General features: G+C 45.5%; 1 protein-coding gene across 7 annotated transcripts in view; it reads right to left on the bottom strand.

Annotated features, from left to right (window-relative positions):
• The window catches only part of Vps8 (VPS8 subunit of CORVET complex), a 237,908-nt gene that overhangs the window by 73,270 nt on the left and 150,084 nt on the right, over window positions 1-14,554 (bottom strand). For all 7 annotated transcript variants that reach the window (XM_028859198.2, XM_037209870.1, XM_028859197.2 and 4 more), the window contains one exon: window positions 4,972-5,119. In XM_028859198.2, coding sequence (XP_028715031.1) covers window positions 4,972-5,119 — 148 coding nt within the window. The remainder of the gene's footprint in view (window positions 1-4,971; window positions 5,120-14,554) is intronic.

The following is a 14,554-nucleotide window of genomic DNA, read 5'->3' on the forward strand; positions in this document are numbered from 1 at the left end:
TCTATCTATCATCTATCTATCTATCTATCTATCTATCTACACAATGACATACATATACAATGATAATAAAGTTAATTTTTTAAATCAGTGAGGAAATATAAAATGTTATAAATATGGGCCATGTAGCATCATGTAGGGAAAAGTACTAACATTTTTTCTTGATCTATAGATGGATTAAAGCTAAAACATAAGATGTTAAATTATAGAAGTCAGAAGGGAACCCTTTTGTGTCATTAAAACAGGAGTGCACAAGCTTAACCCTGAGAGGAGTAATAAATCAAAACAGAAGCAAAGCCATGTTAAAGATGCACCAGACAGAAGGAAGAAGCACTTCGAATCCAGTCAGCGAAGAACAAGGGATGGAGAAACCAGACCCAACGTCTAGAGTGAGTGAGAAGGGCAAAAGCCAGCAGGAAAACGGAACCAAGGTGAGTACCCACCAGTGACACCATCATACTGTCATGATGAAACATACTAAATATACTGAGTGGAAATGTTCTCAGTTGGTTAAGAAATTAGGACTCATCAAGGCTGTGGGAAATGACACGCATCAAAAATACTGATGAGAACAGAACTCTCAGGAATACTGGAAATACCAGCACTGAGCTCCTGCAGCAAGCATGGCCAACCTGAGGAGCACAGGCCTTGTGCGTCCCGGGACACCTATGAATGCAGTCCACGCACACGTTTAGAAGTCACCCGATATCAGAGGATAGGTCACACCTGATGACAGTCCACTTCTAGTGGAAAGCTATACAGGCATATGAACATATACACAAGAATACACACTTGTAGCTCTGATAATAACAGCAAAACACAAACAACAACACCACCACAAAATAAAACACAAAACCCGGAAGCCTCTAAATACTTTTCAACAAAGAAAAAAAGCAAACTGGCAAATTTCCTTTGGTGGAAAATTCTATCATTAAGATGGACAAGACAGGCTTGAAAACATAAGATCAGCTAATTAAATCTAGAAAAAAGCCAGGCAGTGGTGGTGTACACCTTTAATCCCAGCATTCAGGAGGCAGGTGGATCTCTGTGAGTTCAAGGCCAGCCTGGTTTACAGAGTGAGTTCCAGGCCAGGCACCAAAGCTACACAGAGAAAGCCTGTCTGGAAAAAACAAAACAACAAAACAAAACAAAACAAAACAAAAAAGCATAAAATGGTTAGCAATAGGACATGAACCTTTTGACACCAATAATACAAATTTTACAGCATGTAAAATTATCGTCCATTTTATAAGCATAAACCATGAGTTGAAGGGCAAACACCACACCAAGCATTTGGTTGATGCTGACCTCAGAGGAGAGGGAAGAAATGTTGCTGAATACTATTTTAAGTGATGTTACTTTTGTTTATGTTGCATTTGTTTAACTCTGTGAAGTTGTGATACTTTGCCTGTCTAAAACACCTGATGGTCTAATAAACAGCTGAATGGCCAATAGCAAGGCAGGAGAAAGGATAGGCGGGGCTGGCGGGCAGAGAGAATAAATAAGAGAAATCTGGGAGGAGAAAGGGAAAAGGAAGTAGTCAGAGAAGGAGGAGGACTCCTGGCCAGCCACCCAGCTACACAGCAAGCCACGGAGTAAGAGTAAGATTTACAGGAGTAAGAGAACAAGAAAAGCCTGGAGGCAAACAGTAGACAAGCTAAGTAGAGAAAAGAGGCAAAAAACCAAGCCAAGCTAAGGCCAGGCATTTATAATTAAGATAAGCCTCCATGTGTGATTTATCTGGGAGCTGGGTGGTAGGCCCTCCAAAAGAGCAACGAGTAAAAAACAACCAACAACATTTTGGTGAACCAATGTGGCACTCAAATTTCCATAGGGCCTGAGAAAACTGGAAAAAAAAATACGACTCCTTTAAGAGTTTTGGGCAGACAGTTTCTGTCAGCCAGTGAGCCCTGGAGCAGTCAGTATGAAGTTAAGTAGGAACAAACGAAGTAAAAATGCCTGCCACAGTGCTAGCATCACCATTCTAGAGCTCTAGGAAGGTTGAATGCAGTTGTCAGCACAAACCTCTGACCAGGCTCGTGAGTCTCAGCCTGGCTTTCCTGACTTGAGAAGTGGGCCCAACCAGATGCCAAAGCTGCAGGCAGAGGTCCACACCGATTAGCAGTTTAAAGTTTGTTCATGTGGTCAAAAAGGCTAAAAGATACGCAAGAAAAGAGGTCCAGATGGAAAAACCTCTAAACAGGTTACGGTGTGTTTAACAATGTGTGTAGGCTTAAGAAAAGGGGTATAGTCATAGAAAAAAAATGAATAGTTATATAAAAGTTATATATAGTAATATAAAAAATAAGCCACCTAGAGGTGGGAAATACACAAGGAGTCTGAATCCTGTATGTTACTGAGTTGATTTTGAACTTTTTGATTGTTGAAAAGAAAAGGACAGCTGCTGACAGACATGGGATTGTGAACAGGATTGCAAAATTGAACCAATCTAGATAGTTTAGGATTGCCGTAACTTTAAAAAAGAAGTAAAGAAATATATTTGTCAAATGGAAATAAAAAATGCTTTGGAGTTTTGTTCCCACAGGAGATGAGAAGTTGTGGAATCCTTCAGGGTTAGTATGGATCAGGTTTGATCAGGCAAGACCTCCTGAATCTTGATAGGTGATATCTATCAGCAAAGGTTATTGCTGGTCTCCACAGGACTTGGCCATTATTTCAGATTTTCTCTTTAGGATCCTAAAGATGGTTTGTTCACAGACAGCAAAAAGCAGTTTGAAGAAAACTGAGTCCACATTCTCAAGAGTTTAGGCATGTATGGATGTTTTCTGGTCTTTTGGTGGGTTGTGGATGTTTAATATCATTTAGAGGAATATAGAATATTGATACAAATTTAAAGTTATTTTTGTTACACTGTATATATGTTTCTACTCTTGTTTAAGGGATTTTTGTATATTGATAAAAATTTAAGGTTATTTTTGTTACAACATATTGTATGGATTTTTCTATTTTTGTTTGACATACTGTGCCTATGTAGTTCTTTGGAAATGTAGGGTGAAGTTTTAGTTTTTGAAAGCTATTATTATCAACTATATAGGATAATCAGGAAACATAGGTTAGTGGTTAGTCATTTATAACAATCCAAATTGTAGATATATTAGGCATGCTTTTCAGATCACATAGAGGTATATTTCAGATAGATAGATGGTCTTCAAACCTTTCAGAGACCTACAGAATATGGCATTTAAAAAGTTTTGTTAACTTAGGGCTTTTCATGACAATGAGACACAGCTGCTCCTGGCAGCACCAATTTACTTCAGAGATGATGGGCATCCAAGAAACTCCTTATGGAGTTTGCTTTCAATGTGGCAAAGTTAGCCACTAGGCAAAGAAACTTCTCTTGCCTTGACTGCTTGACAATATGCTGTATAAACTGGACATGCAGGACACACAGGAAAGTGACTGATGAACTTTGCCAAAACAAGGTAGGACAGTCCAAAATTCCTGCTTCACTGAAAAGTCTGCCAGATATTATCAGCCTGTAGGCTGAAAATGGATGCTCCAATGTTGCAGAGAAACGTTGGGTGACTGTCTAGGCAGTCAGATGTCTCTGTCATTTCTAGCATTTTTGGAAGTTGTTTGCAATGCACGTCTTGTTTACTTAAATCATTTTATATCCTTATAGGGTTTTTGATGGAATTGAAGACGAGATAGTTATAGTTGCAGTTTACCTTAGATATGATAGAAAGTAATTTAGGTATAAAACTTTGGAGTCACTAAAATGGATGGATGGTGGAGTGCTTTCTCTGAATCTGCTAAATGTAAATGGACTGAATATTGTAAATTAATTCTTACTTGATAACTGTTTTTGTTGTATGTAGTTATACTAAAAGTTAAAACCTTTATTCTTATTTAGACAAAAAGGGGAAAATGTTGTAGACTATTATTTTAAGGCATATTACCTTTATGTTGTATTTGCTTAACTCTGTGAAGCTATGTTATTGTGCCTGTGTAAAACACCTGATGGTCTAATAAAGAGCTAAACAGCCAATAGCAAGGCAGGAGAGATAAATAAATAGGCAGGGCTGGCTGGCAGAGAGGGTAAACAGAAGGAGAAATCTGGGAGAGAGAGAAGAGAAGAGCCAGAGAAAGAAGAGGACTCTAGGGACCAGCCACCCAGCTATACAGCCAGCCATGGAGTAAGAGTAAGATTTAGAGAAGTAAGAGAAGAGAAAAAACCCAGAGACAAAAGGTAGATGGGCTAATTTAAGAAAAGCTGGCAAGAAACAAGCCAAGCTAAGGCAGGGCATTTATAATTAAGACTAAGCCTCTGTGTGTGGTTTATTTGGGAGCTGGGTGGAGGGCCCCCCAAAAGAGAAAAATAACAGAGAAAGGTGCTTTATCTGTAAAATCAGTAAGAAGTTGGAACTGAAATTTACTTGGTGGGTACATATGGAGTTGATACTGTGCATATCTCTCAGCTCATGAAATATTTCATAATTCAATATTTTAAAGTATGGAGGCAACAGAAAGTGGATGCAGAAAGCACAGGTTACTGTTGTTAGCAGCCAAAGGAAAGAAGACATAAGGTTATATCTAAATTTTGAAGGGAAGTATACTAGCCTCATAATGCACACCTGCACACACAAACACACACATGGTCTATGTCTGTCTCTTTCACTCACTCACTCAGAAGCAGAAGAAAACAAGGCAAGGAGCGCGCTGAAGCAACTGGACTGTTATTCAGCTGCTGCACTTCAGCTGTACCAGGACTACTCAACCGTCCCTGTCTGCAGACAGGAGCTTGCCCAGGTCCCCTTTCAGGCTTACTTTGCTAGTTAGAATCTACATAAACCTGAATCACTGCAGGGAGGGCCGAGTGCTGTTTAAAAGCAGCTGACTACAGCAGTGACGACTCCACCTTGGGTGTCAGCACTTTCTGCGAGGAACTGCACACCTGGGTCCCTGCACGCGCCGGGAAAGTTGCACGTGTCTCGTGCCTGCGGCAGGCCTTACCTGAATGGTTTCCTCCAGACGGTAGCACTCGAGGACTTGCAGCGTCTCTATGACTTGGTCCGGACTGAACTGACACAGCAGCTCGATGAACCGCTCTGTGACACAAGGCGGTATCTGCAGCAGTTCCTGATTGACATGAACGCCCTCCCTGAAAGCAAAGACAAGAGAGCACGCTACAGTCAAAGGTGAGGGGCACATCGTGCTAAAACCAGACCACCTTTTACGGGATGAAAATATGACTCAAAATGTCTATTGTGTTTGGAGCACTCAGCTGAACTGTGCCATACATAACATCAGAGGCACAGGATAGGCCTTGGTTCATACGGAACAACCAGCAAAAGTTACACTTTGTCCTAAAAGAAGTAAGACCCAGTTCAGCTTAAACAATGAGAACTATGAGTTGCTATACTTAACAAACCACCCTCAGTCTGAGCTACGGACTCTAGTGTACTTCCCCTTCCAGCCCCATGACTCCACTGGGCTGGCCAGTTTTTTATAACTCAACACGGGCTGCGGTCCTTTGGGAAGTCAGCTGAGAAAAGGCCCCATCAGACTGGCCTGTGGACAGGCCTGTATGTGGGTGGGTGGGCTCATCCCATGCGGGCAGTGTCGTCCTGGCTGGTGGCACAGGATCATTATAAGAAAGCAAGCTGACACTCCGCCAGAACAGCCTGACTCCTACTCACTCTACATCTCATCCTTAGACAGGTGAGCGTAGCTTCCACCCCTTGTCAAAGACGCTCCTCTTTACAGCCAATGGAGACCATCACAGAGAACCACAGCTGGTCACAATGCAGAGACCAAGGGCGGCAGGGGGTCCAGCCCCATCTACATACATCAACCCACAGCTCCAGCATCAGTGGCTTGAGGAACACGGTGGGAAAGGGGCAGGAAGAGGATAAAAGCCAAACTACCAAGGAGTGTCTTGTGAAACAGCTCTCCTAGAAACGGCTGCATGAGGAAGAATGGAACAGTGGTGCGGGGGACACGTAAACGTGAAGGGGGACACGTAAACGTGGAGGGGGGACACGTAAACGTGGAGGGGGGACACATAAACGTGGAGGGGGGACACGTAAACGTGGAGGGGGGACACGTAAACGTGGAGGGGGGACACGTAAACGTGGAGGGGGGACACGTAAACGTGAAGGGGGACACGTAAACGTGGAAGGGGGACACGCAAACGTGGAAGGGGGACACGTAAACGCGGAGGGGGGACACGTAAACGTGGAAGGGGGACACGTAAACGTGGAGGGGGGACACGTAAACGTGGAAGGGGGACACGCAAACGTGGAAGGGAGACACGTAAACGTGGAGGGGGGACACGTAAACGCGGGAGGGGGACACGTAAACGCGGAGGGGGGACACGTAAACGCGGAGGGGGGACACGTAAACGCGGAAGGGGGACACGTAAACGCGGAGGGGGGACACGTAAACGTGGAAGGGGGACACGTAAACTGGAGGGGGGACACGTAAACGTGGAAGGGGGACTGAACGGAAGGTTCCTCCCCACAGCAAAGAACGACAGGCATCTACTGACAGCCGGGAGGAGGAGAATTAGCCTCTCTAGAGACAAGCCCCTCATGGGTTGTCCAATGCAGACAGGTCAGCCCTGAAACCACACACACACAAACAACAAAAATGGACTCAGCAGGTCCCTTTGCATACAAACGTATTTATACGTTTATGTATGTAATAAATACAATCAGAGAAAAAGAGGCTATCAACTTGAGAGTGAGGGACCAGCAAGGCAGCGGTTCAAGGCAGAAAAGGGATAGAGAAGTGATGAAATTCTCTTTCAATTAAAAACATTAAGAAATTAAATTTTATAATTTTAAAAAGCAAGCTGTGAAAGCCATGATGCCAAGCTGGTAAGCAGCATGCCTCGTGGCCTCGTGGCCTCTTGGCCTCTGCTTCAGTTCCTGCCCCTAGGTTCCTGCCTTGAGCTCCTGGCCTGACTTGCCTGAATGATGGAGGGCAAGCTTTAAGCTGATTTGTAGAGGGTGATATTTAAGTGCCAATTTGATGATATTCTTCTACTCTTGCTTGCTATATGCTTAACAAACTTACTTGTTGGGAGTCATTCTCCACGATAGGACTGGTGTGGAGAGGCCTGGTCTACTCCCTCTCTGCACTCTAAAACTGTGTGTGAGCAGGCCAGCCTAGATTGTTCCGTGGCTTCGTGGAAAGGTTTCACCACCTCCCTCAGTACTTGCTTTAACAAGTTGGGGTCACTAGACTAACCAAATCTGTCTGCTTGAAAACTCTTTGTACCCCTTCACCAATCCTTAGATTCGGTGGCAAACCAATGAGTACTTTTTATATTTGGATTGAAAACTCAACTATTTCACTCAATGTAAACTTTTACACACAACTGTAAACTTGTTTTTTCCATAGCTTTCTCTCAGATCAACTTGCTTCACAAGGCCTCAAGGCTGAAGCTTTAGCTTTACTTTAGTTTATGTTGCATTTGTTGAACTCTGTGAAGCTATTACTATGCCTGTGTAAAACACCTGATGAGCTAATAAAGAACTGGCAGGAGAAAGGATAGGCATGGTTGGTGGACAAAGAGAATAAATAGAAGGAGAAATCTGGAAGGCAGAAGAAGTAGCTAAAAGAGGAGGAGGACTCCAGGGGCCAGCTACCCAGCCAGCCAGCTAAACAGCCAGACAAGGAGTAAGAAGGACAGAAAAGGTATACAGGAATAGAGAAAGATCAAAGCCCAAGGCCAAAGAGAGATGGGATAATTTAAAGTTTAAGAAAAGCTGGCTAGAAACAAGCCAAGCTAAGGCCAGGCATCTATAAGTAAGAATAAGCCTCCATGTGTGATTTATTTGGGAGCTGAGTGGTGGTCCCCCAAAAGAGCAAAAACAACCAACAACATTTTGGTTAGAGTAAAAGATAAACAACAACAATACACATTCCATGTTAGAAATCCCAGTTAGTCTTGGGCCATCAAAGCAGGTGACCATGTCAGTCTGCCTGAAAAAAGCCCTTGTCCCCAGATACTATTGGTAGCAGAGACCTATAAAATCTATATGGAACTGTAAAATAATAAATACTATTCTGCATAAAATTCCACAAGCAACTGGCTTAGGTCGTGTGATAGTCAAACTTGACAAGCTCAAGAGCCACTTTGGAGACAAGTCTCTGGGGACCTGTGTGGAAGTCTCAGTCTGGCGTTAACTGAGGTGTGACGACTCATCCGAATCGTGGGCAGCGAGCGCCACTCTGTGTGCTGAAGACCTACACTGAGTAAGACGGAGAGAGCAATCGGGTCACCACATCCATCTGTCCATGTTTCCAGACTGCAGGTGCAGTGTGATCCCACGGGATACCTCAGCTCCAGTGCTCCACTGTCCCTGCCAAGGCTGCACCATCCAACTGTGAGGACATAAGCCCTTCCGTCCTCAGAGGAACTGATACAGATAGAACCCTAGCAAGGAGGGATCAGTGGAATTGAGTCCTCCCTTACTATCCATAACGACGCCTCACCTTGTGACTAGCTGTCTGGAGTCCCCCAGACAGGAACAGCTGCAATCCCGTAAGTTTTATTTGTTTGTTTGTTTTAATGTGGCAGAGGCCAAAGCAAAGAGGCATATCATTCTGTCTGACAGCCAACACTGCTATATCTTACTGATGTAGTAGCAGACCTGAAATTTGGTCACTTCCTGTTTCCTTAAGTTTGACTAATCAAGTGTCAGATTTCCTAATTCCTTCTGACTGTTATGTGTGTGGGGCCTGTCTGTATGTGAGTGGGTACATGTGTGTGGTGTGTGTGTGTGTGTGTGTGTGCGTGTGCGCTCACAAAGGTCTGAAGTTGACATCAGATGTCTTCCTCATTTTCTCTCCACTTTATTTATCAAGGCAAGATCTTGCAATGAATCTTGAACTCAGCAATTCCAAGTCTTGGTAACTAGCTTGCCCTAGGGATTACCTGTCTCTGCCTCCTGAGTACTGCGGTCATGGGTGGCCCTTAATGCCTGCCCGTCTTTTACAAGACTCTGAGATTCAAACTCTGGTCCTCACACTTTTGTGACAAGTGCCCTGGCCACCGAGCCATTTCCCAACCCTCTAAGTCTTAATACAATTTTGGATATCGCTATGATATTCATGAAAAAGAATGTTTTATTCCTCCTGCTCTCCTGCATGGACAGAAGACAGTCTTTACAGGCCACCAGGAAAGACAGAAAGAACTGGCTCAGACCACATCGAGTACAGACACTATTTGGGCCAGTCCAATGCTGTACAGACTAAATTAAAAACCCATGGGAAAGGGGGGGGGCAAACACACAGAACACCCACAGGTAACTAGAACAACCATTCCAAAGTACCATCAGTTATGATGCACACTCTGCAATCATCCGTATCCCTATATTCTTCTGAATGCACAGTTCTTACCCATCACCAGAGTCTGTCAGCTGTCTTTCTTACTAGCAAGCGCTGTCTGGCCCAGTCTGAAGCCTGGAAAGATGCAACTCAGCAATCTCTGCTGGAGTACTTCCAGGCTCAGGTGAGACGCCTGATGTCCGTCCCGCTCCCACGAGACAGACTAGAGGCAGTTTTGTGACGCCACCATACAGACACTTCCCAGGCTGACGCTGGGGCAGCACCCATGCCGTCCCCGAGAGCACACGAAGCTGCACATGTGGCTGCACAGACTCCCAGCTTCTGACCTGCTCTCTAAGAAGACTGAAAGTCACACTATGCTCACACACGAAAATAACGAAACTTAACGGCCAATGATTGTTAGTTCCACCCAAGACTTAAGGCAATGCAGGCTGGAGAGACAGGTGAGAACAGACAATCACTACAGCAGAAGCTGGAAGCAGACTCTGGGCTTTGGAGTTCCCCTTGAGGAGACCCATTGGTCTCACTATGGAGGTCACTGGACACTCCCCACCTGTCCACCAGGAGGAGGAGAGAAGCAGACACCTCAAAATACACATAGCAGTTCACTCTTCTCAACACGCCTGCCATGATGTACAGGACTACATCACACTCACTTGCTTGATGGCCTGTGAGTCCTAATAACTCGGACTGTGGCATTTGGAAATACAGACTTTACAGACATAATGAGTTGAATAAGGTTACAGGGGAGGCCAGTGAACCTCTGACTGGATCAATTTCCCATGAGAAGCGAAAACCCAGGCACAGACACACACAGGGGGACACTGTGAAAATGAAGATTCTAAGTCCAGGAACGCCAGACTGCCACGATCCACCAGAGATGGGGGGAGGGAGAGAAGGCCTGGTGCCCTCAGGAGGGAGCAACCCTGCCAGCCCAGCCTCCAGAGCTGTGAGACAGGAGCTTCTGCAGCTGGAGTTCCTGATTCGCTAACCCTGCTGGGAAAGGAGCGCACCTGCTCCACGGGGGCCCACAGCCTGGGGCTTCACAGGCTAACTGAGCTGGAGAAGCAGGAAGGCCAACGCCAGCCTTCCGGCCTCAGGTATGGGGCTGGGAGGGAAGGGCTGACACTCTGTGAACACAGGGACAGGAGCTCAAAGGCTAAAGGCCAACCGAAGAACACTGGTGGAGACGAGTGTCTCAGACTTTCCTCGAGAAGTAGCGTCTACGGAAACCCAAAGGGAAGGAAGAAGAAGAAATTCCAGCCCTAGACATCACAGCTACACCAACCAAAAAATAGTCTCTTAGCCAGATGAAGGTTAAATCTGAAGCTCTATTTACTCCGGTTTATTTTACAGAGATGGCTAGCGTCCATCCCCAAATTACAAGGCCTCCGAGGAGACAAAACTGTGGTTTGAAACCATACAGCAAGGGACAGCAGACTAAGACAGCAAGCGCTGGGATGTGACAGAACCAACCAGAACTTGGAGAGGAAAAGCAGGCAAGCAAGAAGAGGATCAGGAAGCAGATGGACACAGACTCGAAGACACAATGAAAACCGGTAAGGAAAAATACAGAAGTGAAGAAAGCTTTGATGTGCTTATCAGCAGCTCAGACACAGCAGCAGGCTGAGTCTGGGAGCGTCTCTTGATGTCCATAGACATGTCCCAAACTGGAAAGCAAACAGAGAAAAAATAGAACAGAATATCCAAGAACTACAGTAAGGCCCCAAAGAATAACTCTACATAATGGAACTTCGAGAAGGAAGAAGAATGTAGGAAAAGAAATAAACAGTAAACTGAATTTTGAACCATAGATCTGAGAAGAATAAAGAATACCAAGAAAATAAACGCTTAAAAAACAAAACAAACAAAAAACCCACACAGAGGAGCTCCACCTAGTGGAGGGGAGGCCAGAGGGAAACATTAACTACGCAGGCGGAGAGGGCAGAGACCGGAAGTTCATTAGACCTCTTCAGACACTCAGGAGGCAGAGCAACAACAGTACTGAAAGTGCCGAAGGGAAAAGCAAAACCAGCAACGGAAAATTCTGTAATTCAGCAAAATTAGCTCTAAAAGGTTGAAAGGGAAATATTCTCTCAGACAAGGAAAGACTGTGGGAATGTTGCTGACATCTGCTTCACAAGAAACGCTGAAAGCAGCTCTTCAGAACGTGGGGGAAGACATAAGTCGAGCCTGCATCTATACCGCCAGAGCCCTGAGACGGGACACATGCTATCAGACAGCACCCGGCCCAGGAGAGCACAGCACAGCATGAGAGGGGTGCGCAGGAGGGATGCGCAGGGGGGAGCGGCAGACCTCTGATGTCCACAGGCTCTCACGGAGCTGTCTGTGATCACTCCGATCACGGTAAACAGATCTGGAGAAATAAAGGGCAGCCGATGGAAAGGGCTTTTCTGTTTTAAATAGTATTTTACATTTATTTACGTGTGTGTATGTGTGTGTGTGTGTGTGTGTGTGTGTGTGTGTGTGTGTAAAGTGCACATATGGTGGCCCGAGGACAACGGTGGGAATCCCTCCTACCACGTGAGTTCTCAGGCTGTCAGTCTTGGGAGCCTTGACTCACGAAGCCATCTCATACCCCCAGTTTTCGTTGTTGTTTTGTTTTTGTTTGTCTGCTTTTTAATGAACTCACAGAAACTATCCAATTAAAATCAAGGAAGGCAGAAAATAAGTGTTAGACAGGCAGAAGAGAATCAAGGGCGACAAACAGCAACCTCTACTCACAGATGAGTAGAATTTTAATGAGCCCTTTTTATTGCAAAGTGGAAAAACATAAGTATTTGCGAAGAGGGCTAAAAGTAGCGAAATTTATGGAACTTCAGTTGTGGCACTAACATGCCAGCTGTCACTGTCAGAAGTGTGCAGCTCAAAGGGCAAAACCTCCAAGGGCGCCAAGCAAGCTTCTGCCTTTAACTCACCAGGGCAGAGGGCGGGTGGCTGACCATGCCCACGCCCTCCTCTATAGACAGCTTGTGGCTGACCACGCCCATGTCCTCCTCTATAGACAGCTTGTGGCTGACCACGCCCATGTTCTCCTCTATAGGACAGCTTGTGGCTGACCACGCCCACGCCCTCCTCTATAGACAGCTGGTGGCTGACCATGCCCATGTCCTCCTCTATAGGACAGCTTGTGGCTGACCACGCCCACCTCTATAGACAGCTTGTGGCTGACCACGCCCACGTCCTCCTCTATAGGACAGACAGCTTGTGGCTGACCATGCCCATGTTCTCTATAGGACAGATACAGCTGGTGGCTGACCATGCCCATGTCCTCCTCTATAGGACAGCTGGTGGCTGACCACGCCCATGTTCTCTATAGGACAGACAGCTGGTGGCTGACCATGCCCATGTTCTCCTCTATAGGACAGACAGCTTGTGGCTGGCCACGCCCATGTTCTCCTCTATCAATGTGCACTGCTAATGCACATTTTTCTCGGCCTCTATTCTTCATGTTGTCATGCTTACTGATTTGGATTCAATTAGACTGGCCATCTTCCCTATTTCCTTCTTAGAATAGCTTTTTCTATTACGATGCTAAGATGGTCACCTTTCTATCAATCATTCCTTAAATAGGCTCTAAAACAATCAAATCAAAGCACCTGTGTTGCTCTATAGCCGTGCCCTACACGAAGGTGAGCTGTGCTCAAGACAGCAGTGTGGAAGACAGAGGAGGGCACAGACACACAGAGGGGGGGATGGAAATGGCGGTGCGCCCTGTGAGCTGCCCAGTACTGCTCAGAGGGAGACAGCAGGAACAGGAGGAAGAAAGCCCGTGAGGCTGGGCAGATGGGCCAGGTCCGCTCAACATCGCTGGATGTTGCTGCTGGTGATGGGAACAAAAAGAACTTTAAGAAAGGAGGGTGACGAGTGCATGCTTTGTCACTGAGGTGGAAACAGGCGGGACGCGGGAGATGAGGGTGTGTACATAGCATCTCATACTTAAGGGACATGGGAGAGGGGAGTTCGTAGATTTCAACTGCTTATTTTGATATGGTCTCTTACCAGGCTGCCCAGGCTGGTCTCACATTTGTGGGCTCAAGTGAGCCTCCTGCCCTGGCCCCCAAAGTAGCCTGCACTACACATAGGTACTGCCATGGCTGGCTTTGTAGATTCTAAGGACTGTCTGATTCTGTGTGGTATAACTAAGAAGATGGAACGGCAGTGGGTCAGAAAGTGAAACTAGGTTATCTCGGAGGATCCTACCGAAGCCCAGGATAACTACCTGCACATCGGCCTGGACCTTCCGGTAAAGGGGGTTCTTCGATGGCAGGGCTCTGTTGTCCTCTCCAGCTGATCTCCCATGCCAATCACCAAGCTCAGCAGGCTTCAGCTAAAATTACTAAATGATTTAATGAGTCGATAAAGCCATTTGCTAAGAAATAAAGTGAAGGGAAAGGTCTGAGCTAGAAACAGAGTAACCGCAGCAATATTCCTGTAAGTACTGAATGAAGAAATAAATGTGTGTAGGTTACACACATGGGGGGTGGGAGAATGAGGAGAGAGAGGCGAGGAGATGATCTGCAATTTAAAATGTTGAAGCTGGACTTCGGGCAATATACAAGCCAAGGGGAGACAAGGCTGGTCACACTGACAAACGTATTTCCCACTGGGGACTCACTCAAGAGGGCTGTATTTTTATACAGAAAAGTTCAAGAGCATCTATTGTGTCCTAATCTTTAATTCTGAGGTGCCCCCATTTCAACATTGAGACTTGGTATCTTAAGATGTCCCTTCAAAGATGTCCACAGAAATACTGACAAATCCAGTGACAACCCAGAACCATTTCCATAATCTATATTTTGCTTCTTGGCAAAGTTACTAATGTTCAGTTTTTGCTTTATCTTGATTGAAGACTTAAAAATACAACATGCCATTTGATGTGCGAGTTTTCCCACAAGAAAAAGCCCTATTATATACTTCAGAGCCCTCTAAGATATTGTTAACAAAAGCCAAATCAACATTCAGAGGAAAATCACACTGAGGAAGAGCTTTGAATATAAATTCACTTGCACATTCTCTAGACTCTACATAGCTCATGTCCTCACAAAGGCCACCAGTGTCCTTTTGTGGCATCCATCAAGTGTGCCCTCTGTACACATGCCAGTCTGCCAGGATCCTGCAGGGACTGGTGGTCAGTAGGCCCTGGGCAGCAGCTGGCAGAGGAGAGAAATGGAAGAGAATGCAGATCCCTTCTCTCCCAAGTGGATGCCTCTAT

Source organism: Peromyscus leucopus, chromosome 12 (genome assembly GCF_004664715.2).
Source record: "Peromyscus leucopus breed LL Stock chromosome 12, UCI_PerLeu_2.1, whole genome shotgun sequence".
NCBI lineage: Eukaryota > Metazoa > Chordata > Mammalia > Rodentia > Cricetidae > Peromyscus > Peromyscus leucopus.